This window comes from Paroedura picta, chromosome 10 (assembly GCF_049243985.1).
Source record: "Paroedura picta isolate Pp20150507F chromosome 10, Ppicta_v3.0, whole genome shotgun sequence".
Taxonomy (NCBI): domain Eukaryota; kingdom Metazoa; phylum Chordata; class Lepidosauria; order Squamata; family Gekkonidae; genus Paroedura; species Paroedura picta.
Genome location: NC_135378.1, coordinates 87835479 through 87860982, shown reverse-complemented (window position 1 = coordinate 87860982; position 25504 = coordinate 87835479). Strand labels below are relative to the sequence as shown.

The following is a 25504-nucleotide window of genomic DNA, read 5'->3' as shown; positions in this document are numbered from 1 at the left end:
GCTGTCGGGTGGGGGACATGCAGGTGCCAGCGGCAAGGGGGAAGAGAGCCCTGAAAGTGGGCTGAAGACTTGGTCGAAACAGAGTGGGCCAGGGGGAGGTGTGGCTTTCCTGCTCCATCCCTAGCTCAGGCCTGCAGGTTGCCTCTTTCTTTGGTCTGTGATGCTCAAAGCCGAGGTGGGGGGGGGAGGCTGGTTCCTGGGAGGCCAGAAGGCAGGAGAAGGCTCTGTTTGGTTCTCTACGAAACCTTAATTAGTATAGTCCAATAACAGCTCCAGATACTCTAAAGGCCGTAGATGAAAGGCTTTTGTTGTTGTTAGGAGCAAAGTCGTGTCCGACCCATCGCGACCCCATGGACTATGATCCTCCAGGCCTTCCTGTCCTCTACCATTCCCCGGAGTCCATTTAAGTTTGCACCGACTGCTTCAGGGACTCCATCCAGCCACCTCATTCTCTGTCGTCCCCTTCTTCTTTTGCCCTCGATCGCTCCCAGCATTAAACTCTTCTCCAGGAAGTGCTTCCTTCTCATCAGGTGGCCAAAGTATTTGAGTTTCATCTTCAGGATCTGGCCTTCTAAAGAGCAGTCAGGGCTGATCTCCTCTAGGACTGACCGGTTTGTTCGCCTTAGCAGAGAGGTTAGAATTCGTAGACTGACAGACAATTTACTATAAACCATCCCTTCTCAACGTTTTCCCCATTGAGAAACCCCTGAAACTTCTTCAGTCTTCGAGAAACCCCAGAAGTGGCATGATCCTGCAGAATAGGGTTGGGAAGCAGAGCTGTGCACATGCACACTTGGGGCCCCTCCCCTTGCTACCCCCCTCCAGCCCTATCTTTGGCCATTTTGGGAGGGCAGGGAATGAGTTTGCATGACCACATATAATCATGTCACCTGGTAAATGTTTAACAATGTTTAACAAACTTAAAAATATATTAAAAATTCATTAACTACCCATTCAAGAAGCCCTGGTTGAGCACTAACTGGGTGCTTCTCAGACGGTGCTCCCAGCTAACACAAACATCCTGACTTCCACCACGTGCCGAAATCTTAGCTCTGTCAGTGCAGATCCAACAAGTCTGAATCGAAGCCCTTGCTTAGCAGAAGAAGAGACTGTGTCACAGTAATTCACAAGCAAAGCTCTCTTTGCAGCTGGGCATATACAGAAACAGCCCCACCCAGGCACAACCCAGCAGTGCAAACCTTAACAATGGTAAATAGCTTTAAAAAGGTTTCAGGAATAGAACCCCTAACCCAGTGGTCCCCAACCTTTTTATCACTGGGGACCACTCAACGCCTTTTACTGAGACCTGGTGGGGGGGGGGTAGTTTACTCCTCTACTCTCAACCACTGCCCTAATGCTCTCTGATCGCTATGGTATTGTTTAAACATCCCTTCAAAATAAGATACAGACACGCCACAACAATGAACATAAGGAACATTTTATTTTCATAGAAATTTTAACTCATGACAATGACAAATCAATGGGAACCCTGAGCTTGTTTCTCTGCAACGAGAGAGTCCCACCTGGGAGTGATGGGAGACAATGACACCCGGAGTGTGTTGTAAAGGGCCGGGGGGGGGGGGGGGAGAAGGTGTCCTTCGGGGCCCACCTCCAATTAGTCGAAGGACCACATGTGGTCCGTGGCCCACAGGTTGGGGATCGCTACCCTAACCCAAGACCATTGCATCTGTTCACCGTTTGGACCCCCAAGGGCCCCACTGCCTCGTTTCTGGCTACTAATGCATTTGAAGACATTTGTATTGTTGTTCTTGGTGTATTTTGCAGCATGTTCCCTGTAGTCCCTTTTTGCCTGTCTGATCACTGACTTGCCTAGTATTTGCCATCTGCCAGGACCTGAGGCTGTTCTGCAGAAGCCCGACAGAAGAGCCCACCCCCCCAGGAATGAAACTGCTCTGAACTGAAGCTCAGGCCCAGTGTGTGGGCAGGTGGCTCCAGGAAAGGGTCATCCAGCACCCCTCTGACAATTCCCCTCTTGTCCTGTGCAGGGGGCTCAGATGCGGAGGGAGTTGGCGTTGCTGCCCCCACTGCAAGTGGCCAAGCTCTCGCTGCCCAAGGATAGGCCAGCAGAGGAGGTGGTCTCTGGCTCTCTGTACCGGAAGACCAGCCAACTGCTGGAGACCCTCTACCAGATGAGTGCCACCGTGAAAGTGGTGGACGTCACCCGGCAGAAGGCAGGTGTGTCCAGTGTGGGGCTGGAAGGAAGGCAACTCTTTGCTCTTGGGGGTTGCCTGTGGGGGGGGGGGAGGGGTGCATGCAGAAAACCAGCCCTGCTTTCCCCTTCTCCCTCTGTGTGCAGCGGTCAGCCCAGCAGCCCAGCTTCTAGAGCAGACAGCACGGCTGAAATCCCTGAGCGAAACCATTGAGAGGCTGAAGGTAACTCTTGGGGGTTCTCTTCTGCTTGAAGGATCTCTGCACGAGCCTAGCTGGACAACCGGCACCGCAGGCCCTGGGCTGCCAGAACCAGATTCAATGATTCTGTGACCCGGTGCCCTCAGCGTGGTCCCCTTGCCTCTGGCCCCTCCCCAACCCAGAGCACCTCTAGGCCTTGCCTCAGGTGCAGTGGACTGCAGCCGAGATTGCCTCTTCCAGGCAGGCTGAATGTGGCAGGGGCTGAGGCACAGGCAGAGGCACGGGCAGCTTGGGCCGGGGGGCAGTAAGGGCTCGGTCTGCTTCCCTCTGGCAGGATGAAGTGATGAAGGCGACGGTCCTGCAGCACCCAGGAGCCAGCGTCCCCACTGACTTTGGCACCTTCCCGTCTGCCTCCTTCCTGAAGGTGAGGGCTTGGGCCAGGCTGGGGGGGAAGGGGGCCTTCCTACCTCCCGCCCTCTCCTGATCCATTGCCTGTTGTTCTCCCTCCTCCAGGCCAAAGAGGAGCTCAGGGATGACACGGTCTTCATCGGCAAAGTGACCTTCCCCTGCCAGCCGGGCCACGGCCAGGTGCACAAGCTGGTCCTCACTCCGGAGCAGCTGCAGAAGCTCCACTCCCGCCTCATTTCCTAAGAGAGCTTCGGCCAGGACACCCCCCCCCCCCCGCATGCCCTGCCAGGCCTGTTCCTCTGCTCTTCCTGGCTCTCTTGGGACCGGAGGCCTCCCCTCCCATTCAGAGGATCCTGCATGCGGGGGCCGAAAGTGTAGGAGCAGCCTTTGTCCCCCCCCCCCTCCCCGACCTCCTCACTGGCTCCACAGAGCATGCCCAGAGGAAGGGCTCCCTTGTTAGCTCCCTGGGAGAAGTTTGGGGGGGGGTTGTGGTGGTTGGGGGGCTGTGGTGGCTCCCCTGCTGTGACTGGCAGGAGAAGCCTTGGTGGGGTGGGCCTTAGGTGAGCTTGTGCTGCCCCTGGAAGGAGGGAATTTGTCTGCTGTGAGTGTTTGGGACCCCTGAGCAACGGGATCAGAGCCTCCCTTTCCTGCAGCTGCTGGCCTGTTCTTGCCATTCCTCTGGGCAGCTCTATCTTCAGCACTTATTCATAGAGACTGGGGTCTGCGGTCTCCTCCCTTGGGGGCCAGAAAAGCATCTTGTATGATGAGCTCTTTGAATGAATAAACTCTGAACTCTACACCCTGGTCTCTGTGCCTTCACTTCCGGTCCTGTCTCACAGCTGCCCAGGCTCCATCGGCAGGAGTCCCTTCTTAGGCTCCTCGGCCCACCAGGCTTCCTTCGACCAGCTCAGAGTCCCACAGCAGCCCACGGTGCCCTGAAGGGGCCAACACACTGGGCATCGGCCTATTGCCACAGGACAGGGTTTCCCCACACATGCATATCCCCACCCCCGCCCCGATCTTCTTCCTTGCCCTCTTCTGCATTTCGCTGAGCTTTGTTTTGACATGGGGTGACCATAGCTGCACCCAGGATTCCCAGAGAGCCGCACGATAGGGCAGTCCAGGAGCCCTGGTGATGCCCCCGTGGAGTCTGCTGGCTCCCTCAGGGGCCCAGTGACGGTGCGTGGGCGGTGGTTCCGGGGGCACGGCCTCACTGTTTCCACCACTCCTCCTGGGAGGCTTAGCGCGCCACTTTGGGGTCCCCCGTCCCGGACCACTGGAAGCGCGTGGGTGCCAGGGCACAGCCCTGCGTGTCCCCTGGGGTGGCCTCTCGCGTCTTCCCAGGCCGGGGAGCTGCGCAAGGACCCTTCGCCGGCAGCAGTCCCTGCCAGGCCGCCTCTCTGGAGGAAGGCCGACTGCTGGCCTCGGGGGTTCCCGGGGAGCTTGCAGGGCCACACCCGCGGCTGGCCATGATTGACATGAGCGTAGAGCAGAACTCCCGCCAAGCCCTCCGAGGGGCCGCCCGGCAGAAGAGCGCCCCCTCCCGGCTGGTGCCCGCCGCGCAGGAATCGGGCCCGGGAGCGCCACTACGGGACCCCTCCCCCACCAGCCTCGCCTTCCCGGCAAGCCCCGCGGTGCAACGCCCCTCCCGTCATGCTCTGCGGCAGCGCTCTCCACGCGGCTCTTAGCAGGCGCACGCGGACAAGGGGCCATGGCGGCGGCGGCGAGGGGCGGGGCCGGCGCCCATTGGCCGAGCGGCGCCTCCGCTTCCCATTGGCCCGGGTGTGGGGAGGAAGGGGCGGGGCCGAGCCCTTCCCTGCCAGTGCGCCGCGCCCTCGCGAGGAGAGCCCGCCTAGCCATTTCCGCTTCTCCGTCCAGGGCGGCGCAGGAGGCCAGGCCGCCATGGTGGGTCGCGGGGCCAGGGGGAGGCGGTCGGGGGTACCCGGGGGGGTGCCTGGGGGTCCCCTTCCCCTCCCGCCCCTTACAGCTTCTCCCTCTCCCCCCCCCGCTGCAGGGCCCGGTGCTGCTGCACGTCGTCTTCGAGCACGCGGCCGGCTACGCCCTCTTCGCGCTCCGGCAGGCCGAGGAGGTGGCGCTGCTGCTGCCCCAGGTGAGCCCCCGGGCAGGGCGGGAGGGCAGGGCGGGAGGCGGGCGGGAGGCCGGGCCTGGTTCCCCAACCTCTCTCTCTCGGTCTCTCTCCCGGCCGCGCAGGTGGAGGAGAGCGTGCTGAGCCTGGGCAAGTTCCTGGCCCTCGTGCGCCTCGTGGCCTTCGCGCCCTTCAAGTCCGCCCAGAGCGCCCTCGAGAACATCCACGCCGTCTCCGAAGGTGAGATCCCGGGAGGACTGGGGTGGGGTCGCCCGGGCCATCGAGCCCCCCCCCCCCGGCACGATGGAAAGGGAAATGGCAGCGGCCTAAGTATGGCCACACAGGCCATCTAGTCCCACCCCCTGCTCAGTGCAGGATCAGCCTCAAGCATCCAGGAGAAGGATCTGTCCAGCCACTGCTTGAAGACGGCCAGTGAGCTCCCCACCTCCTTAGGCAGCCCCTTCCCCTGCTGAACTAGAATCCTAGAGTGGGAAGGGGCCATGCAGGCCATACAGTCCCACCCCCTGCTCAGTGCAAGATCAGCCTCCAGCATCCAGGAGAAGGATCTGTCCAGCCACTGCTTGAAGACCACCAGTGAGGGGGAGCTCCCCACCTCCTCAGGCAGCCCATCCCACTGCTGAATTAGAATCCTAGAGTGGGAAGGGGCCATACAGGCCATCTAATCCCATCCCCTGCTCAGTGCAGGACTAGCCTCAAGCATCCAGGATAAGTCTCTCTCCAGCCGCTGCTTGAAAACACGCTCCATATGTCTCCCACCCTCCAGGCCTCCTCCATGAGGACCTGCGCCTCCTGCTTGAGACCCACTTGCCGGCCAAGCGGAAGAAAGCCGTCCTCGGGGTCAGCGATGCCAAGATCGGTGCCGCCATCCAGGAAGAGCTGGGATGCCAGTGCCAGACAGGCGGGGTCGTTGCCGAGATCACTAGAGGTGGGAGTTGGGGGGGGGTAGGTGTGGGAGCCCACCTGCAGGCCTTGGGACAGCTCTCCACGCACAGTAGGGTCTGACTTCTCTGTCTCCCCCCCACCCTTGCTTCTCCTCAGGGATCCGGCTGCACTTCTGCAACCTCATCAAGGGTTTGACATCACAGTCAGCCTCCAAGGCCCAGCTGGGTCTGGGCCACACATATTCCCGGGCCAAGGTCAAGTTCAATGTCAACCGGGTGGACAACATGATCATCCAGTCTATCAGCCTTCTGGACCAACTGGACAAGGACATCAACACCTTTTCCATGCGGGTCAGGTGAGCAGGTGCTTGTGTGGTGCTTCCCTTTTTATAGGAGGTGCTCTCTGGTAGAAGGAGATGCCCTTCCTCTCTCACTGCTTACCGCAGGCAGCTTACCATGAATGCTGACTGCATAGAAATGAGAGAAACAGAATCCGCAGCCGTGCGTGCACCACAACCGGGCTGCTTCTCCCCCGGGATGTATTGTTAGCAGGCGACAGATCTTTCCCCACTGGTGCTCTGAACAAGGCAGTTTCTTAGCATTTAAGCTGTGGCACAAGTTAGTTGGTATTTGGTTTCTCTTGTCAGGCAAAGCCAGCTGTTTCTGATTTTCCCCCCTTATCCTGGCAGAGAGTGGTACGGGTATCACTTCCCAGAGCTGATCAAGATTGTGAGTGATAATTATACCTACTGCCGCCTGGCCAAGCTCATCAGGAACCGGAAGGAACTGAGTGAAGAGAGTCTGGAGGAATTAGAAGAGGTCGTCATGGACAGTGCAAAAGCACAGGCCATTCTGGAGGCTTCCCGCTCATCCATGGGTCAGTGGCACTGGATGCTGTGGACATGCCGCCACAGTTCAGGGTCTGCTAATGATTCTCCGGGCAGGTCGTGGTTCCAAACACGCCAGCAGAGGGTGTTGAGAATCTCAGTGGGAGGAGGATGCCGAGACGTAAGAACCGCTGAAGGGAGGCCATATTCTCATCCATCTTTAGTGGTCAAAAGGTGCCTTTTAGATGCAAAATTGCTGTTCTCAGTACATAGTTGTCGACTGAAGACACAGGGCTGGGGTTCATTGTGTTGTTATCCCTGTTTAGACTGCCTTCCATACTCTAGCACAGGGGGCCTCCAACGAGCGCTGGCAGGGGCTCATGGGAATTGTAGTCCATGGACATCTGGAAGGCTGCAGTTTGACTACCCCTGCTCTAGCAGATGAAAGCATGCAGACACGGCAGAGTTCTGTGCAGTGCATTGTGGGGGGAGGAATACATGCTCATGCAGTCCCCCATTTCCCATGGTGTCAGTGGACATGCATTCTCATGGAACTGACTATATGGCTCTTAGAACAATATAGAAGAAAACTAGCAGTTGAAAAAATGTGATGCCGAAGGCTTCTAGGCGAGCACTCTGGAACACTTCCTCTTTAAGCGGGTGGTAATGTGTACCTATTCCCTGCTGAGCTCCGGAGTCTTCCCTTATTGGTGCCTAGTGTGGGCTGCCCTGAGGAAGAGGAGGAGACGGTGCCTTCTTCCCTGTCTCCCCACCCCCAGTTCTCATGCATCCTCCTCTACACAGGAATGGACATCTCTCCCATTGACCTGATCAACATAGAGAGGTTTTCCAGCCGCGTCATCTCACTCTCTGAATACCGCAAGAGCCTGCAGGAGTACCTCCGCTCCAAGATGAGCCAAGTGGCCCCCAGCCTCTCTGCCCTGATTGGCGAAGTGGTGAGTAGAAGAGAGCAGGGCCTGCAAGGGCCAGAAGGCAGGCTCAGCCCAGGCCAGAAAGGCCTGGGGAAGGGTGAAAGCCCCGCCCCCACATGGCTCCAGATATGATGTACATTGTGAATCTGTCAATCCACTGAGTTCTTGCTGCTGACAGCCAATCACTGCTGATCTGAGCCAGGGGGAGGAGGGATGGGCTTGTGGGCAGGCAGGACGGTTTCCATTTTTGCTGGACTCCTCTCCCGGAGATGAATCTAGACTCTTTTGCAATGGAGGGGTGAGGGTGGGGGGTAGTAAATGGCAGCATCTGAGAGCCAGCATCTAAGCTGGCCATGCGGCTTTGATTCCCTGCTCTCCCTCCACATACAAGCAGCTGGGTGACACTGGGCTTGTCGTGGCCGTTCTGACCAAGCAGTGCCGTCAGAGCTCTCTCAGCCTCACCTCCCTCACAGGGCGCCCATTGTGAGGAGAGGAAGGGAAGGCGATTGCATACTTGGATATTCCTTTGGGCAGGGAAAAGCAGAGTATGAAAATCAGCACTCCTTCCGCTGTCCCCTCTTGGATCTGTGCTCCCTGCACGGTGTCACAAGTCTGCCTGTGTGGCCTCTTCCCCTTTGTTTTGCCTGCAGGTGGGGGCACGCCTGATCTCTCACGCTGGGAGCCTCACCAACCTGGCCAAGTACCCCGCCTCAACAGTGCAGATCCTGGGGGCAGAGAAGGCCCTCTTCAGGTACAGCTGCAGGGCAGCCACAGTGATGGCAGAACGGAGGGGGGGCCGGGCCAGATGCACTTGCCAAGTGTGTGTGATGGGCTGGCCCCCACCCTCTGAGTGGCTGCCCAGCGTGCTCCTTGCATCCTTGGGCTAGCAGGTTAGCTGGCTGGGGCTGAGAAGAGGGAGAGGGTTGGTGCTAGATGTGTTTGTGGGTATGGGGGGGGGGTCCCTTGAGAGGTGGGAGGGCCTGGCTGTTGTGACTGGCAGAGCTCTGGCCTTGTGTCCTGCTTGTGATTCTCCGCCTCCTGTGCTGCAGGGCCCTGAAGACACGGGGGAACACCCCCAAGTACGGCTTGATCTTCCACTCCACTTTCATTGGGCGAGCTGCAGCCAAGAACAAGGGACGCATCTCCCGCTACTTGGCCAACAAGTGCAGCATCGCCTCCCGGATCGACTGCTTCTCTGGTGAGGCGGCCGTGCCGGGTGGGAGGCCTGGGAGAGTCTGGGGGGGGGGGCTTGGGAGACCCTTTGCTGTGATGCTTGCATTTTTCGTCAACAGCATTTCACGTAGTGAATGGTGACATTTCATGTCTGAGCAAAGCCTGCTGGGTGGGGTGGGTCTGTGATGAGGCCGTTGGGTGGAGCCACCGAGGCAGGCCCTGAGGCAGGCTGTCCTCTTGCAGAAGTCCCAACCTGCGTCTTTGGAGACAAGCTGCGGGAGCAGGTGGAGGAACGGCTGGCCTTCTACGAGACAGGAGAGCCCCCTCGCAAGAACCTGGATGTCATGAAGGCGGCTGTGGTGGAGGTCAGTGGCACTGCCTGCCGCCCCCCCTCCTTCCCCCCCCCCTCTGCAGCTGGATGTGATGAGCAGCGTGAGCCCTGACGGAGCAGCCGTGGAGGCAGACCCTGATTTAATGAGCCTGATCCAGCCTAGGGCTGGGCGTGCCCCAGCACCTGGGGGGAGTTGGGCTGGTGCTGACCTCCCCCCCTCTCCCCCAGGCCACAGCAGCGGCTGCGGAGATCAGGACGAGGCTGGAGAAGAGGGAGAAGAAGAAACGGAAGCGCGAGAGGCAGCGCCAGGAGGCCCTAGGGCTGGAGGCCCCGGCTGAGGTGAGGCAGGGTGAGAGGGCCGGCCCCTACCCCTGCTGAAGGCTGCTTTTGCATTCCTCCCCCTAGGAGAGGGTCTGGGCTGCCCCCTGGTTCGTGAAAGTTTTCCTTTCTCCTCAGGAAAATGAGGCAGAACCCAAAAAGAAGAAAAAGAGGAAGCGACAGGAGGAGGTAGAGCAGGAGACCGAACTTGAGCCGGCTGAAAATGGCCTAGAGCCCGAAGCTGTGCCCAAGAAGAAGAAGAAGAAGACGGGGACCCTCTCACCGCTCATGGAGACCCCAGAGAGGAAGAAGCAGAAGAAGAAGAAGGTGCCGCTGGAGCAGGACAGTGAGGAGGCTGACTAGCAGAGGGAGGGACTGGGCCCCTTGCCTCCCTCGGTGAATGGACTGACGTTTGGGGGTGGGATTCTCCCTTAACATTTTTCGGGCCAGAGAATGTAGCCCAGTTTGGACCTGCCTTGCTAAAGACTGAGCTGAAGGCCAGCTGGGCCATACTTGCAGGCTGGGGGGGGGGTTTCCCTGGGGGGGGGGGGAGGTTTGCCCTGCCTTCTCATACATTTCATTTTCCAATAAAATATATACTGTTTATAAGAGTGTCTACCTCTTCTGCAACCCAGGGGCCACGTTTGTCTTCCGGGTGGGGGGGAGCTCAGGTTCTCGCCCAGCAGAGGTAGTTCTGAGGGTCTTCCAGAGACCCTCACACCCACAGCAAGTCAGCTCAGAACTGTTCCAGCAGAGATGCTGGTTTCATGGCGGGGGGCATTCTAGAAATCCATCCCTGACAGGCACGGGCCTCTACCCTGGCCTCCACCCCCAGGAGAGACCCTCGCAGACACTCCCAAACATGCAGGCACCACCATGCTTTCCAGGCAGGGGGCAAGCCCAACAGCCCTGAGGCTTCCCTTTGCCTGATGAGTCTGCAGGGACCCCTTCACCCCACAGAAAGCACGGAGGGTCACAGTGGCGGAGGAGGAGGAGCACTTTCAGACCCACCCCACCCACTCCCCAGAACGCAATAACCACCAAGCAAGCAAGAGACGGCTCCTTTAATTCTGCCACACGCAACTAGAATACTTAGCCGGAGGCCCCCCTAGTCGCCCAGGGCAGCAATCACAGCACGTGTGAAATCGTGGGAGGTGGCGTAGCCCCCCATGTCTGGGGTCCTCACCTGTGAGGAGGGAAAGAACAGGCTGTGAGCAAGCAAGCAGCTGCTTAAGGCACAGGACACCCCCCCTGCCCTGCGGGGGCTCCAGAGGAGGTGCCCGCAGCTTAGAGCATGTCCCTCCCTTCTTGTCTTGGGCTCCGACTGACCTTACTTCTGCTCCGGCATACTGAGGGCAGCTTCCCCCAGGAAGGCATTGCACATGGCATGGGTGGGGGGAAGCAAAGCCACGGGGGAGGTCCTGCCCAGTCCCTGATGCTTCCAGTCTGGATATTTAGCATCAAAAGGAGTTCTGGGGCCCTGAAGAGAGCTGGGCGCTGAGGGTGCATTGCACATTTCTTTATGTGCCTCCTGAGGGTTTCTCAGGTGCTCCTGGCCCTTCAGCAACCAAGGAAGCGGGGCCCTGGGCCAAAGGGAATCCTGCAGGGCTCCGCCTTGAACCGAGCAGAAATTGCCCTTCCGGCAGGATGCTGCTGGGCCTGTGTGTCCAACCCCAGGAGGGACTGAAGCCCAGACCTGCCTGCTTGCCCCAGACCGAAGCGAACGCCTTCTCCTGAGCCAGCAGCGTTCTTCCCTGCCTCAGCCCCCTTCACAGGGGCAGCACTATATGCCCCCAGCCATAATTTCCAGGTGGGGGTGGGATTACGAGCCGATCTTCTGACTTTCCTCCTCCCAGGGATGAGGCCCGCCTTTGTTGGCGAATGTTCTTTTAGGCCCCTACCATAAGCCTGGTGGAACAGCTCCACCTTGTAGATCTGGGGGAATGGACGACCATCCCGCAGGTCCCCAATCTCTCTTGGGAGCAGTTTCTGGCAATCATCCCTCCCAACCACGTGTTGATCCAAAGATCTTCATGCTCTTGGGGGGAAAGACAGTCCCACGGGTACGCTGGTCCTAGGCAGTGAGGGCTTCAAAGCTTAGCACCAGCCCCTGGAGCCTGATGCAGCCACCAATCTGGAGCCAGTGCTGCCGGGAGAGCACTGGTGCCCTGGGCGACCTCCACTGAGTCTGCATTTTGGACCACTCTCCAGGCCAGCCCTGCATAGTGCGAGTTGCAGTCTAGTCTAGAGGTGACAGTTGCATGGTTCACTCTGGCTGGCTTTGGCTTCAAGAGGTCGAGGTGCCAGCTGCCTCGCCTGGCGCAAGTGGAAAGGTGCCGGCTGAGCTGGCCCACCATGGATAAGGAGGAGCCAACATGACGCCCAAACCCGTCGAAAAGCACCAGAGTTAACTGCGCACCAAGCTGGGAACGGCATTGGCTCCATCTTGGCTGGATTCAGCTCTGTCCGGCTCTGCTTGAGCCAATCCACCACGCCCATGGCCACCTGGCCTGGCTGTCTGGGGATAGTTGTCCAGCAGCAGAAATAGCCGGGTGTCATCTGGATACTGGTGACCACCCAGCCCGAAACTTCGGATTCGCCAGGCGAGGGGGGTGCATGTACAGATACTAAAAGGCACCGAGGACAGAACGGCTACCTGTGGGCCCTCACGATTCAGGGCCCCAAACCAGGACATCGTTTCCCCTCCCGTCACCCCGATTTTGGAGAAAAGGCTCCAGTCATTTCAAGGCTGTGTCTAACTCCTCTGCTCGGGTAGGGGGTGGGTCGATAGTGTGTGCTCAACTGGGCCGACTGCCTCAGTCCGATCGAATGAGAGCAGCAGAGCCAAAGCGCCGGGAGCCAGCTTCCTCCGGAGGCCAGGGCCGAACTGGGAAGGGTCGAGGGCCAAGGTGTCTTCCCAGAATCCCAATGACCTTGGCCAGGAACACTAGATGCGAAACTGGGTCAGTGGGGGTCATCTTTTATTTGGGGGGGGATGTTTTAAGCTGGGGGGCAGAGGGCCCTTCCACGAGCTCTGGGCCTTTAGTGGCAGCGAGAGGGGCCTTCTGCAACTCCCAAGGAGCCTGTCTTCCCCGTGAAAACTACTTGGCAGTGGGTTCCACATGGACTGGCGATCCCCAGTGGCCGATCCCCTTGAGCATCATCAGGGGCAGAGAACCTGCTAGAGAAGCGAGGGCTCTGCCTGCGTGACGGGGGGGGGGGGGGGGGCAGCTGACAGCACTTCCAAAATGCCTGGAAGCCTGAACAGTGTCCAGGTGTGTGCTTCCCTCTTCGAATGGCTGAGAAAGGTCGTGCACATGACCCCCAGCCCTGAGCCACTGCCTGACTGCGGTGAGCAAAGGATGGAAAGCAAACCCTGCCAAATGCCACATGCAGGTCTGCGCTCGGGCCATGGCTTAGGACTGGCCCTTCTGTGGGCATTGGCTACCCCTGAAGGCCCCAACAAGAGACTGGATCAGCCAGGCTGTGGCCTCAGCCCGTCTCCCAGTGTGCCTCGCCTAGGCTGGGAGGCTGCCTGTTACTTGCAGGGTCTCCCCAGCTTGTCTTGACTGGGCCTCCAGCCCAGCCAGTGAGACCTCCTGCACTCCCGTTCTCCGAGGCAGGTGTGGGAGCCGGGGCCAGGTGTGGGAGCCGGGGCCAGGTGTGGAAGTGATTGGATGGTGGGCTTAGAAGGTCAGCATAGAGGGCTGGATTCAGAAGTAGAAGAGTTGCTTCTTCTTCCCTGCTTTTCACTGCCCAAAGGAGTCTCCAAGCGGCTTCCAATCGCCTTCATAGAATCACAGAGTTGGAAGGGGCCATCTAGTCCAACCCCCTGCTCAACGCAGGATCAGCCCTAAGCATCCAAGAAAAGTGTGTATCCAACCTTTGCTTGAAGATGGCCAACGTTGAGCAGGGGGTTGGACTAGATGGCCTCTATGGCCCCTTCCAACTCTATGATTCTATGATTCACCTTTGACTTCTCTGCTCCTGCCCTCCTGGGGGCTGCGCGGTGGTAGGAAGGGCCATTCAGCCCATGACTCCCAGCAGCCATCAAACCCAAAAGAATTCATTCAAAAGAATTTTCAGCTAAACAACCAGAAGAAGTTCCTGACAGTGGAACAGGCTTCCTCGGGAGGTGGTGGGTTCTCCTTCCTTGGAAGTTTTTAAGCTGAGGCTGGATAGTCATCTGACAGAAATGCAGATTTTATGAACAGGCAGGTTGTGCTTGGGGGCAGGAAGGGATGTGCCAGAGTTTGTCTCTTGTGGCCCCTCCTTGCATCCCCAGGGAATTGCTGGTCACCACTGTGGGGTGGGAGGCGAATTCTTTCCAGGCCAGGCTGGATTCTGGAGATTTTTGGTGGGTCACTTGAGTATGGAACTGGGGTCACCGTGGGCAGGTAGGTAGTTTTAAGTTCCTGCCCTGTGCAGGGGGTTGGACTAGATGAACCTGGAGGTCCCTTCCAACTCTGGTTCTATCATCAGGAGGCATTCAAGGAAACATCCCCCCTCCCCCAGGTTCTGATGAGGGGGGCTTCTAATCTGGTGAGCCAGGTTTGATTCCCTGTTCTTCCACATGCAGCCAGCTGGGGGACCTGGGACTGGTCATAATTCACTTAGAGTTATTATCATAGAGCAGTTTTGTCAGAGCTCTCAGCCCCACCTCCCTCACAGGATGTCTGCTGGGGGGGAGAGGAAGGGAATGCGATTGGAAGCCACTTTGAGACCCCCTTCAGGCAGTGATGGACAGGCCAGTGAAAGGAGACCACGAGGTGGGGTGGGCCAGTGCACCATGAGTGGAAGGGTGGCTGCCAGGGCCCAGCCTCATTGCCCAGTGCCCACCACTGTCAGCCACAGACGGCTCCAACAAGGCAGGCAGGCTGGCGCAAAGCACATTTACTCACAATTCATGTACAGCATGATTAGGAGACATGATGCAGCTCTCAGGCCCCACCCAAAACCTGCCTGCCCACCCCTCATGCTGCTGAAAGCCACCCCCAAGGCAACCCTGCAGTGTGCCCCCCCCCCCCCCCGTGGACCAGTCTCCATTTCCATGGGCCTCTCCGCCAGCAAAGAATCCACCAGAACCCTGATGAAGCTGTCCAGAGAGCCCCCCCCCCTGAGTTCCTCCTGCTCACAGAGGGAGACATTTGTACCCAGGCAGGGGAAGCTCTCCCCACGGAAGGCCCGGAGCAGGGCAGCAAAAAAAAGGGGGGGGAGCAGCAGCACTCAGGAGTGGGTCACACGATCCAAGGCAGTCCAGGACACCACGCTCCTGGGGAGGGAACAGCAGGCTCACGGGACGGGAGGGGGGGCACAGATGGAAGGAGATGGTGGTGGGGAGGGGTGAACCTCAGGCTCCTGTATCGGCTGTGGGAAAGCCTCCACCCGAGTCTGCGGCCACTCTTCATGCCTTGAACACTTCAACTTCGCGCCAACAAGGGGGATCATCCCCAGTCCTTCATCAAGCGCCAAGGCAGAAGGGTCCGGCTGGGGTCATCGTTCCACTCCTCCCTGGCAAGGCCTGCAGGGAGGGGGACAGCTGGAGACAGACTCTCTGCTGGGGCCAGTCGCCAAGGAGGGCTCATGGGCCTCGAGCACCAGGAGGAGGGGGGGGGGACACAGCCAGAGGCACGGAGGGCCCCGCCCTAGACCCCATAGTGGGGGTGCAGGTGGTCAATGACAGACTTGACGAAATCAGAGGTGGTGGAATAACCGCCCATGTCTCTCGTCCGAACCTACAAGCCGACATAAGGGGTGGAGGGAAAACAAAATGGGACAAACATGGCAGTGAATGGAGAGGATCGACGGAGGGGAAAGCAAGGCAAGAGGGGGAAGAGAACAGCCAGCCAGCCAGCCAGGCCCACCCAGTGAGGCAAAAAGCGGGCTGAGCCCCCCCCCCGCCCTCCTGCAGAGGGCTCCTGTGGCAACAACCCTGGCCCCTTCCGGGCACAAGGGACTGCCTGCAGCCTGGACTTAACAGCATCTCTAGCTGTGAGCTGCCAAGAAGGCCAGGAAACTGCTCATGCCAAAGAACTCCTCAAACCTTCCCTGAGAAATTTCCTGAGCCACAAATACACATTTTTCTTTTTGCTGCAAGAAGACACGCCTGCCAGCAGGGAGAAAATCCTGGGCAGCAGGGCAGGGACTCTCCTCTCGGCTGAGACCCCTTGGCAGAGGAGGAGAAGCCCCGGCCACCTCCCAGGGAAGCAGAGAGGCTGGGGGGGGGGGAGAGGAGACCACGCGCTCCCGATGCTCCTGCTCACCTTGCCGACCTTGATAACCTTCCTCACCGCCTCTGAGATCAGGGCTGAGTGATACTCCAGGCTGCCCAGGACAGAAGAGGAGGCCGGTTACGCGGTGGGAACACCCTCTCTTCCTGCCCCAGGAGGCGGCGGCCTTAGGGATCAGGGCCACCCTTGGCAGGGAAGGGGGACTCACTTGAGATGGCGCAGCATATTGGCTGAGGACAGCAGCATGGCGGTGGGGTTGGCGATATTCCTGCCCACCGCTTGAGCAAAGGGGTGTCGGGCACCCTGCAGAGAGAGGCAGAGGCCTGGTTCAGGGGAGCCGTGCCCAAGGGGGGTGGGGGAGGAGGCGGGAGCATGCCTGCCACTCACCATCTCGAAGACCGCATACTCTGCACTGTAGCTCTCGCCAGGGACCACACCGGCCCCGCCCACAAGGCCAGCCGCCAGGTTGTCTATGATGTTCCCATACAAGTTAGGCATGACCAGAACGTCAAACTGGTAAGGATTCTGCACAAGCTGGAGGGAAGAGACACACACACATGACAAGCAAAGCCCCAGTGTTGTGCTGCATGGAGGAACTGAGGCCCAAGGACAGCCCTGATCCCCCCAGCACGACCAGCTGGCCCCAGCAGACAAGCAGTAGCTCCAGTCTTTCCCTGCACCACCACACCTCTGGGCCAAGGCAAGACCATACACTGGGGCCTACTCCAAAACAAGCAAAGATCTCCCCCGGGGGCTTTATGCAGAGGCAGAACAGCCCGTGAGAGAAGATGGACCATCCAGGAACCACACAGGCTAATCTTCCCCTCAGAACGGTGGGGCCCCAGCAGCATCCTCAAAAGGAGACACTGTTCTGGGGGCTACTCATAAAAGATTTCTTATCCTAGTTGCTTGAGGCTGCTCCTGCACTGAGCAGGGGGTGGGACTAGATGGCCTGGATGCGCCCTTCCCACTCTAGGTTTCTAGATCAGCAGTGGAATGGGCTGCCTCAGGAGGTGGGGAGCTCCCCCTCACTGGCCGTCTTCAAGCAGCGGCTGGACAGATCCTTCTCCTGGATGCTTGAGGCTGACCCTGCACTGACTGGATGCCCCCCCTTCAAACTCTAGGGTTCTATGATTTCATGATCTAGTTGGATTGATACATTTTTTTTTAATCTGAAAACTTTTTTGGACAGAGAAGACTGCAGAATATGAATTTTTGAACCAGGGAAAGGAATGTGGCAGGTACAGATTCGTTTCTGCCAGCCCTGTTGTGGGACAGAACATGCCAAGCAATACAGGGCAGAATCACCAGACTCAGTAAATAGAGGATGTTTGTGGGGGGAAAGGGTTGTCTACATGTAACCCAAAGGGTGGTCAAGCCAGTCGTTCTTAGCCATGAATTCTCTCACTTCCAGATGCAGCCTCTTCGATACAAGAAACTACTTTGAGCTCTTTTCTATGAAGAACAGTCTCGGCTATCTTGTCTCCTCCGAGAGAGTAACCTTGGATCCTGATAAGGGTGTGCAAGACACACACACACACACACACACACACAGAGCTCCACGCCCCAAGTGACCCCAAGGCCCCTGGCCAAGAGTACAGGTGGGGAGGGGAAGCTGCCTGCTCCGCTGCTCTAGGGCTGGGACCGACCTGCATGCAGCAGTTGTCGATGATCATGGTGTCGAACTTGATCTTGGGATACAACTCAGCCACCTCTTCGCAGCAGCGCAGGAAGAGCCCGTCACCCAGCTTCCTGCCAGAGAAAAAGAGGGGCGGGCCTTGAAGCTGCCTGGCAGACCAGGCTGCCAAGAGCACCAGACAGCAGTGATTCCAAACAGAGAGGAAGGATGGCCAGTTCTCAGCACAAGAAGAAGGGGAAGAAGGCCTGTTCCAGGCAGAAGGCGCTTGCTTGCTCCTGGGCATGCCCGAAGGATGGGCCGGCCAGGGGCAACATCACTGCAGACCCTGCTCTGTACATCAGCTCTGCACAGGCCCTTCTTGGTGGTGGCATCAAGGGGCTGAGAAGGACCTTTCCACTGACACATGCCTTCAGCATGTTTCTAGGCCCAGCACTCTTGCAGATGAAACCAGCTAGATACCAGGGGAAGCAATTTCCAGAGTCATAGTAGTTCAGCAGTGGGATGGGCTGCCTAAGGAGGTGATCCTTCTCCTGGATGAGGCTGACCCTGCATTGAGCAGGGGGTGGGACTAGTTGACCTGTCTGGCCCCTTCCCACTCTAGGGTTCTAGGAGTCTAGTTCAGCAGTGGAAGGGGCTGCCTCAGGAGGTGGGGAGCTCCCCCTCACTGGCTGTCTTCAGGCAGCGGCTGGACAGATCCCTCTCCTGTATGCTTGAGGCTTATCCTGCAATGAGCAGGGGGTGGGACTAGATGGCCTGCATGGACCCTTCCCACTCTAGGATTCTATGATTACAATTTTAAGCTGCCTGGGGTGCTTTTTATGGAGAGTGTTTTACAAAAACGTAGAAGACTGCCCAACTGCATGAGGAAGAGGAGGGGCTGTGGCTCAGTGCCAGAGCTCCTGCTTGTTCCATTGAAGATCTCTGGTTGAATCTCTGACATCTCCTCTTAATGGGATCTGGCAGCAGTGATGGCGAAGACCTCCGAACAAGGCCCCTGGCTTTAGAGCACCTGTGGTTGGGTTCAGTGCAGGGCAGCTCCGTCTGTCCACCCAAAAGGGGCCTGATGCCACTGACCAACTGAGGCAGCCCTGCCATCTGCCTCACTTCCCTCGTTCCCAGTCCCTTTCTTGCTCTTCCCCAAACCAGGAAAGGCCAAACTGCTCCCACCAACATGCTGCCGTGAAGCACTCTAAAGACACAGTTCCAGAGGGCAGCCGTGCTGGTTCAGTGCAGAAGAGCCCGATTCAGCCCAGCAGCACATTAAAGACCCCCAGGAGTCCCAGGGCCTGTGCTTCTGCGAACGAAGGCCACTCCTCCAAACCCTTTTAGCTGGCAGCAGGGGCCCCTCTGCTCTTCCCGGCATAGGATCCTGAAGCTTCTCAGGGCAGGTACTGCAGGGCCCCAGCCACAAATGTCGCTGAAATCTCCGCTGCCACCATGTGCCCCGAAAGGGCCGGAGCTTCACAAGGGGCATTTCCAGCCATGCTGAGATGCCTTCTCCCAGATCAGTGGTCGAGCTCAAGACGCCTACCTGCCACCAGTCCAGGGCCTGAGACAGGGAGGGCAGTTCCTCAGCCTGGCCAGTGCGTCAGCACCAATGGCAGGGGACCGAAACAGGGCCGGGGGGGGGGGGGTCTCCCATCAGTACTCACATTATGTTGGCCTTGTGCACAGCGGTGACCTTGGAGCGGCCCTTCTTGGTGGCGTAATCAAAAGCAAACTTGGCAATGCGCTGTGACTTTGCTCGGGTGATGATCTTCAGGCACTCAATGACCCCCTTTGCGCTCTGAGCACAGAAAGAGACATGAGCTGCAGCCCTTCCACTATGGCCAGACCCCTCTCCTCCACATGGGGTGGGAAGAAGCACCTTGGAGGCCAAGCATGGCCTGATGATTAGTCCCCACCCACCCACCCGCCCTGGAGGAAGGACACTGGCATGTGCCTGTTGAAATAAAGAAAGAAAGAAAGAAACAAATAAATACTCACCTCATGCTCCAGGGAGCTATACTCCCCCTCGGTCTGCTCACGGATGATCACCAGGTCCAGATTGTTGTGCCGTGTTTTATAGCCAGGCAAGCTGCTCACGTGGACCACATTGGCAAAGAGGTCAAGTTTGCGCCTGCAGGAGGGACCAAGGTCAGGAATGCCTTCCCCACACACATAGGCTGCTGTACCCCAGCATTATACCCTCTGCCCCAAGCCCTCCGATCAACTCTCAGCATGCTTTGAAACACACCCAGTAGCCTTGGCCTCGGGGCTCTACAAGGCCTTTCGGAGAACCTACACAGTGCGAGCTCCCCCTGCCAGGCCTGCAGGCACATACCTGAGCCTCATGTCATAGGAAGCCAGCTCCCCTTTGTACTCCATGGGGGTGTGGATCTTGCCTGCAAGACAAACGAGAGGAAGGGGACCACCAGCTCACTTCCAGGCACAGCCGCTTCATGGACACTCTTCTTTTCAGCCATCCCAACAATGGCCCAGTGAAGAGGGAGAGTGACAGCGGTCCAACCAGCCAGAAGTCCAGCCCCCTCCCTACCTATGAGAGCCACCTTGCTCTTCTTCATGGAGTCAAGAAACTCATCCAGCTTCTCCTCAGAAGCCATGTTCTGCACCTCGCTCAAGTGGTGCTCTTCAAACTCCACGGGGACAGCAGCAGCCTGCAAGGCAGCAAAGAGCCATCAACCGGGCAGCGCCAGCAGAACTGGGGCTGATGTGGGGCCGCCCTCTTCCGGTCAATCTCCAACCCAGCTTACAAGCACATGTAGGCACCTTGTGCGACTGAGCCCCATGCCAGAATCAGTCATTTCAACTGAACAGAGAACGCTGAAGTACAAACCACTTTGTGGATAACAACAAAGCCTCCGAGAATGGCCTGCACATTTGGAGCCCAGCCAAGAGATTCCTCTTTGAAGCACCGAGACCCAGGACCCCTTCCAGATCACAAGCCACCCCCCTTCAAAGCAGAGGTTCCCCAAGGGCACAGTAGCTCCTACCTTGAAGACTTCCTTGACTGAGTGCATAAGCTCCGGCCCAACCCCATCCCCTGGGAGCATCGTCACCTGGAAGACCCCCTCAGCCTTTGGCTTCTCGGCCTGGAAAAGATTATACAGGGTCACCCCAGGCAATGAGCAGATCTGCTCCGGGTCCCTAACCCCCACCAAACCCTTTACTGAAGCCTGCCAAATATCAAGCAAGGAGAAATTGTGGGAATTTTGGAAACAAGGAGAAAAGCACCAGCCTGGTTTGAACTCATTGGGCATGATTATTGGGGCTCCTTGCAGTGCAGAGCTTCAGCTGGGAAGTGGGGATACATTGAAAGCTCCCAGCTTGAGAGCTGCGAACACAACATAAGAAGAAGGATGCGGTCCACCTGGCTGCTCCACCCAGGATTAAGCAATGGGCATCAGGGTGGGAACAGATGTCCACTCCTCACCAAGGGGAAGGCACGTCTCACCTGGGCTCGCACCTGCTGAAGGACAGAAGAGCTGCTGATGCTTCTCAATACTCCACAGCTCTGGGGACGCAGGAAACACTGTCAGAGATATTGAAGAATGTGAAAGGCCTGTTCTCCAGCTCCGGAGTCAAGCTGACTCTCCTAGCACCAACTAGGCTCAGGTTTCACTGAATGGCTTCAGCCCCATCCTGATAAGATACCACCAGACTCACTTCTGCCTTGATTGGGTTAAGTTTCAGTGTGTTCACTTTCAGCAGCCATTTAGCTGCAGCAGCTGGATTCTTAACTATTGCAACAGGGATTCTGAACCTTTACTCCATCCTCAGGAGATCTCGACAAAAAGCTATTGAGCTGGTCATTGCTCAGCATACTGACAGGATCCAATTCCAAAACTACAAATGATTTCCCCTCTGGGCTTCACATGGAGGCTGAATAACAAGGGGAAAGGACTGTGCCCAGTGGAACTCAAAGACAAAAAGCAAACTGATAAAAACAGCTCTCCCACAGGAACACCCTTGAGGGAGGGACATAACAAATGACTTAAAAAAAAGCAGATCCACAGATACCTGTGTGATCCACTGGATCAAGGACTGCGATTATTACCATAGCGTTATAGTGTTGGAAGAGCACATACAAGCCATCTAGTCCCACCCCCTGCTCAGTGCAGGATCAGCCTCCAGCATCCAGGAGAAGGATCTGTCCAGCCGCTGCTTGAAGACGGCTAGTGAGGGGGAGCTCCCCACCTCCTTAGGCAGCCCCTTCCCCTGCTGAACTAGACTCCTAGAATCCCAGAGTGGGAAGGGGTCATGGAGGCCATCCAGTCCCACCCACTGCTCAGTGCAGGATCAGCCTCAGGCATCCAGGAGAAGGATCTGTCCAGCCGCTGCTTGAAGACGGCCAGTGAGGGGGAGCTCCCCACCTCCTGAGGCAGCCCCTTCCACTGCTGAACTAGACTCCTAGAATCCTAGAGTGGGAAGGGGCCATCCAGGCCATCTAGTCCCACCCCCTGCTCAGTGCAGGATCAGCCTGAAGCATCCAGGAGAAGGATCTGTCCAGCCTCTGCTTGGAGACGGCCAGTGAGGGGGAGCTCCCCACCTCCTGAGGCTGCCCATCCCACTGCTGAACTAGACTCCTAGAATCCTAGAGTGGGAAGGGGCCATCCAGTCCAACCCCCTGTTCAATGCAGGATCAGCCTCCAGCATCCAGGAAAAGGATCTGTCCGGCCTCTGCTTGGAGACGGCCAGTGAGGGGGAGCTCCCCACCTCCTGAGGCAGCCCATCCCACTGCTGAACTACTCTGTGAATTTCCCCTCCCTGATATCTAGCTGGTACTATTTTACACATAGTTTAAACTCATTAGTTTGAGGCCTGTTGCCAAGAGGAACACCTCCCATCCCTCCAAGGACCTTTCAAACACTTAAAGACAGCAATCATGTTCCCCCTCCGCCTTTCCTCCTAGGGCTTGGTCCTCAGGGCCCAGACCATCCTCGTTGCTCCCGTCTGCACCATCTCCATTTTGTCCACATCCTTTTTAAATTAAGGCCTCCAGAACTCCATTTAGGACTCAGTATTATGATTATTCCTTTGCATTCAAACAAAACCATCGAATAAACGCAACACAGCTCAGCCCAGAGACCCTGCTAAATATGCACAGTTTATTCAGAAGGTTTATTCAGAGAGCCCTGATATTATTGGCTCTTATATGCTGCTTTTCTCTACCCGGAGTCTCTAAGCGGCTTACTTTTGCCTTCCCTTTTTCCCCTGTGAGGGAGGTGAGGCCCTAAGGAGAGCCCCGACAGAACTGCTCGGACAGAACGGCTCTACCAGTGCTGTGGCTGGCCGAGGTCACCCAGCCGGCTGCACGTGGGGGGGGGGCGGGCGGGGAAGAAGGGGCCCGGCTGGCCGGAGGAGGGGAGCCCCCCCCCAGGAGAGTCGCTGCAGAAGGGCTGCGAGGGGCGCCCAGGGCTCCCGGGGAGCAGCGCAGAGCAGGGCTGGCGGCCCAGCGGGCACCCTTTCCGGGGGTTCCTTAGCCGGGGCGCCCAGGGGGCCGCCGGGGGTCTCCCGCCTCGGGGGGGGGGGCTGGTTCGGGGCCCGCCGGGAGCTTCCTCGACCCCTCCCTCCCCCCACGCGGCCTCCTCAAAGGGCCGGGCCAAACTGGGCCGCGGCAGACGGACCCCCCCCGCCCCCCCGGAGACGCGGCCTGCCCGGGGTGGGGGGATGGGGATGGGGGGGGGTCTCACCCTGGCCGCGGCCCGGACACTGCCCAGCGCCGCCATCTTGCCCCCACAATGCCGCGCGCCCGGCGACGTCCAGCAGGCCCCGCCCCCGCCGCAGAGGCCCCGCCCCTCCCGGAGACGAGCCCCCGAGCCCCGCCCTCGGGGGGGAGCTCAGCGCCTGGCCGAGGGAGGGAGGGAGGGAAGGAGGGAGGGGCCCGGGGGGGGTCTGGGCCCAGCAGAGAGACCCCCCGACACCTCCCCGCCCTGATGGCGGAGGGGGAACCTTTAACTCAGGGGGGCCCGAACTGCGGCCCTCCAGATGTCCGTGGACTACAGTTCCCATGAGCGAACGCGGGCAGGGGCTCATGGGAATTGTAGTCGTTGGACATCTGGAGGGGCGCAGTGCGCAGCCCTGCTTTAACTTTTGCTGCGCCGTGAGATGCGGAGACTCCCGCAGGGTCCGTTGCACGTGCGAACGCGCACCTCTGGGCTTGGGCAGGCTCTGCCCTGGCCCCGCCCCCGGCCCCGCCTCTGAACCAGAAGGCCTCGAGGCACCGGGCTGTCTCTCGAGCGGCTGCGGCAAGCCACGCGGGGGAGGGCGGCATCCAGCCTGCAAGAAGACCGCACTCCTGACCACTGCCCCAAGCGATCCCGGAGGAGAGGGAAGGAAGCCGTGGGACGGCAGGGGGCACCCAAGGCCTGCCGGGAAGCCCGCCAGGGGCCCCAGCGCCGCAGCAGGGACCTGGTCCGGCAAGGGATGGGCTCGTCTGCGCAGAGCCACAGGATGCCTGCCTGGCTGCCTGCCTGGCTGCCTGCGGAGCCCTTCAAGATGCAGCCCACTGCCATGCACAACCCCTGCGTTCCCAGGCTGGGAAAGTCACCCCCCAGAATGGGGCAGGCCCAGGGCAGCTTCCGCCCAGAACAAGGCTGAACTCAGGCCCTCCTTTGGCCCTCCTTTGGCCCTTTGGCCCTGCTGCTTCATCATCCCGTCAGGATATCAGCCTCCTTTCTGCCAAGCTTCCAGCCTGGAGGCCGCCCTCCGTCTCTCAGAGTTGAGCTGAGCATATTCCTGCCAGGCGGCTGCACTGAGCAACTTGCTCGTGGATGTCTTTTGATAATTGCCACTCCTGCTCATTTATCGGCAGAAAACATGTAAGGGGCCATGTTAGGAACAGAGCTTCCATGACCAGCAGCTGGTCAATAATCCTGAAGGGCCCTTTTCCTGCTCTTCAGCTTTGACCTCTGCCTTGGGGCCTGATCTGCTGGGCTGAGCCTCCCACCCCCAACCAGACGCTCAATCCACACTGGGCCAGGCCAAGCCCAGACATGTCCCCAGTGCTGGCCACTCATGGGCATTGTTCTCCAGTATCCACTGATTTGCCCCAGGCCATGGGCCATAGGAGCAGCTTGACACCTCATTAAGGGGCCATTAAGGGCCCCCCTGGAGCAGCAGGGCTCCTGGGACTGACAGAGTCTTTGCTGGGAGGGGGGGGGAGTGTTGGGAAGATATGGGCAGCCCTTGGTCCTTTTGTGACTCTTCCACACAGCATCCCCCTGCCCCCCAGGTGCCCCTCACACAAGTACCCCCTCAGGATCTCTGCAGGGCACCATTTGCAGTTGCCTCCAGCAAAGGCTAGTCCTTTGGTAGAGACTCCCAGCTTCCCACATAAGGCCCCCACGGGGGAGGGGAGAGGGAATCACCTGATCAGAAAGTGGTGTGCGATGGCCACAGAGATGTGGACGCTAGAGGAGACCGGGCATGTTCAGGGAGGGGATGCCTCTTTTGATAATTCATTGTAATAATAACACTGGCCGTCCTCAAGCAGCGGCTGGACAGATCCTTCTCCAGGATGCTGGAGGCTGATCCTGCACTGAGCAGGGGGTGGGACTAGATGGCCTGCATGGCCCCTTCCCACTCTAGGATTCTAGGAGTCTAGTTCAGCCGTGGAAGGGGCTGCCTAAGGAGGTGGGGAGCTCCCCCTCACTGGCCGTCTTCAAGCAGCAGCTGGACAGATCCTTCTCCTGGATGCCTGAGGCTGATCCTGCATTGAGCAGGGGGTGGGACTGGATGGCCTGTGTGGCCCCTTCCCACTCTAGGATTATAGGAGTCTAGTTCAGCAGTGGAATGGGCTGCCTAAGGAGGTGGGGAGCTCCCCTCACTGGCCGTCTTCAAGCAGCAGCTGGACAGATCCTTCTCCTGGATGCTTGAGGCTGACCCTGCACTGAGCAGGGGGTGGGACTGGATGGCCTGCATGGCCCCTTCCCACTCTAGGATTCTAGGATTCTAGTTCAGCAGGGGTAGGGGCTGCCTAGGGAGGTGGGGAGCTCCCCCTCACTGGCCGTCTTCAAGCAGCGGCTGGACAGACCCTTCTCCTGGATGCTTCAGGCTGACCCTGCACTGAGCAGGGGGTGGGACTAGATGGCCTGCATGGCCCCTTCCCACTCTAGGAGTCTAGGAGTCTAGTTCAGCAGTGGAAGAGGTGGGGAGCTCCCCCTCACTGGCCAACTTCAAGCAGCGGCTGGACAGATCCTTCTCCTGGATGCTTGAGGCTGATCCTGCACTGAGCAGGGGGTGGGACTAGATGGACTGGATTGACAACAACACCATTGACAACAACT

The 25504-nt window shown here is 58.6% G+C and overlaps 3 protein-coding genes and 2 non-coding genes across 14 annotated transcripts in view; 4 read left to right on the top strand and 1 right to left on the bottom strand.

Moving 5' to 3' along the window:
- Positions 1-3575, top strand: part of DCTN1 (dynactin subunit 1) — a 49502-nt gene extending 45927 nt beyond the window's left edge. For all 8 annotated transcript variants that reach the window (XM_077301386.1, XM_077301383.1, XM_077301381.1 and 5 more), the window contains 4 exons: positions 2007-2196; positions 2318-2394; positions 2705-2794; positions 2884-3575. In XM_077301386.1, the coding sequence (XP_077157501.1) occupies positions 2007-2196; positions 2318-2394; positions 2705-2794; positions 2884-3021 (495 nt within the window). In that variant the 3' untranslated portion in view covers positions 3022-3575. The remainder of the gene's footprint in view (positions 1-2006; positions 2197-2317; positions 2395-2704; positions 2795-2883) is intronic.
- An 837-nt stretch (positions 3576-4412) lies between these two features.
- Positions 4413-9888, top strand: NOP56 (NOP56 ribonucleoprotein). The gene is made up of 12 exons (XM_077301380.1): positions 4413-4683; positions 4793-4888; positions 4990-5104; positions 5649-5810; positions 5924-6122; positions 6456-6643; positions 7398-7549; positions 8176-8276; positions 8575-8723; positions 8942-9063; positions 9258-9368; positions 9486-9888. The coding sequence occupies exons 1-12, from the start codon at positions 4432-4434 to the stop codon at positions 9708-9710; spliced, it is 1872 nt and encodes a 623-aa protein (XP_077157495.1). The 5' UTR covers positions 4413-4431; the 3' UTR covers positions 9711-9888.
- LOC143820095 (small nucleolar RNA SNORD56) lies at positions 8787-8857 on the top strand. Its single transcript, XR_013225236.1, has one exon. It is a non-coding gene; the product is annotated as a small nucleolar RNA SNORD56 (small nucleolar RNA).
- Positions 9114-9185, top strand: LOC143820094 (small nucleolar RNA SNORD57). The gene has a single exon (XR_013225235.1). It is a non-coding gene; the product is annotated as a small nucleolar RNA SNORD57 (small nucleolar RNA).
- A 508-nt stretch (positions 9889-10396) lies between the features above and the next one.
- Positions 10397-23002, bottom strand: IDH3B (isocitrate dehydrogenase (NAD(+)) 3 non-catalytic subunit beta). Of its 3 annotated transcripts, none has more exons than XM_077301374.1 (12): positions 22910-23002; positions 20671-20748; positions 20210-20308; positions 19753-19873; positions 19540-19600; positions 19203-19335; positions 18869-19002; positions 17227-17329; positions 15965-16111; positions 15786-15880; positions 15611-15671; positions 10397-10533 (listed from the first exon to the last, which is right to left on the bottom strand). In XM_077301374.1, exons 1-12 carry the CDS (start codon positions 22943-22945, stop codon positions 10456-10458), a joined length of 1146 nt encoding a protein of 381 aa, XP_077157489.1. In that variant the 5' UTR covers positions 22946-23002; the 3' UTR covers positions 10397-10455. The 3 variants fall into 3 exon arrangements, with proteins under 3 accessions (XP_077157489.1, XP_077157488.1, XP_077157490.1); XM_077301373.1 differs by lacking the exon at positions 10397-10533 and adding an exon at positions 14223-15082; XM_077301375.1 differs by lacking the exon at positions 10397-10533 and adding an exon at positions 14223-15082 and having other exon boundaries at positions 20683-20748; positions 22910-22997.
- Positions 23003-25504: the final 2502 nt, after the last annotated feature.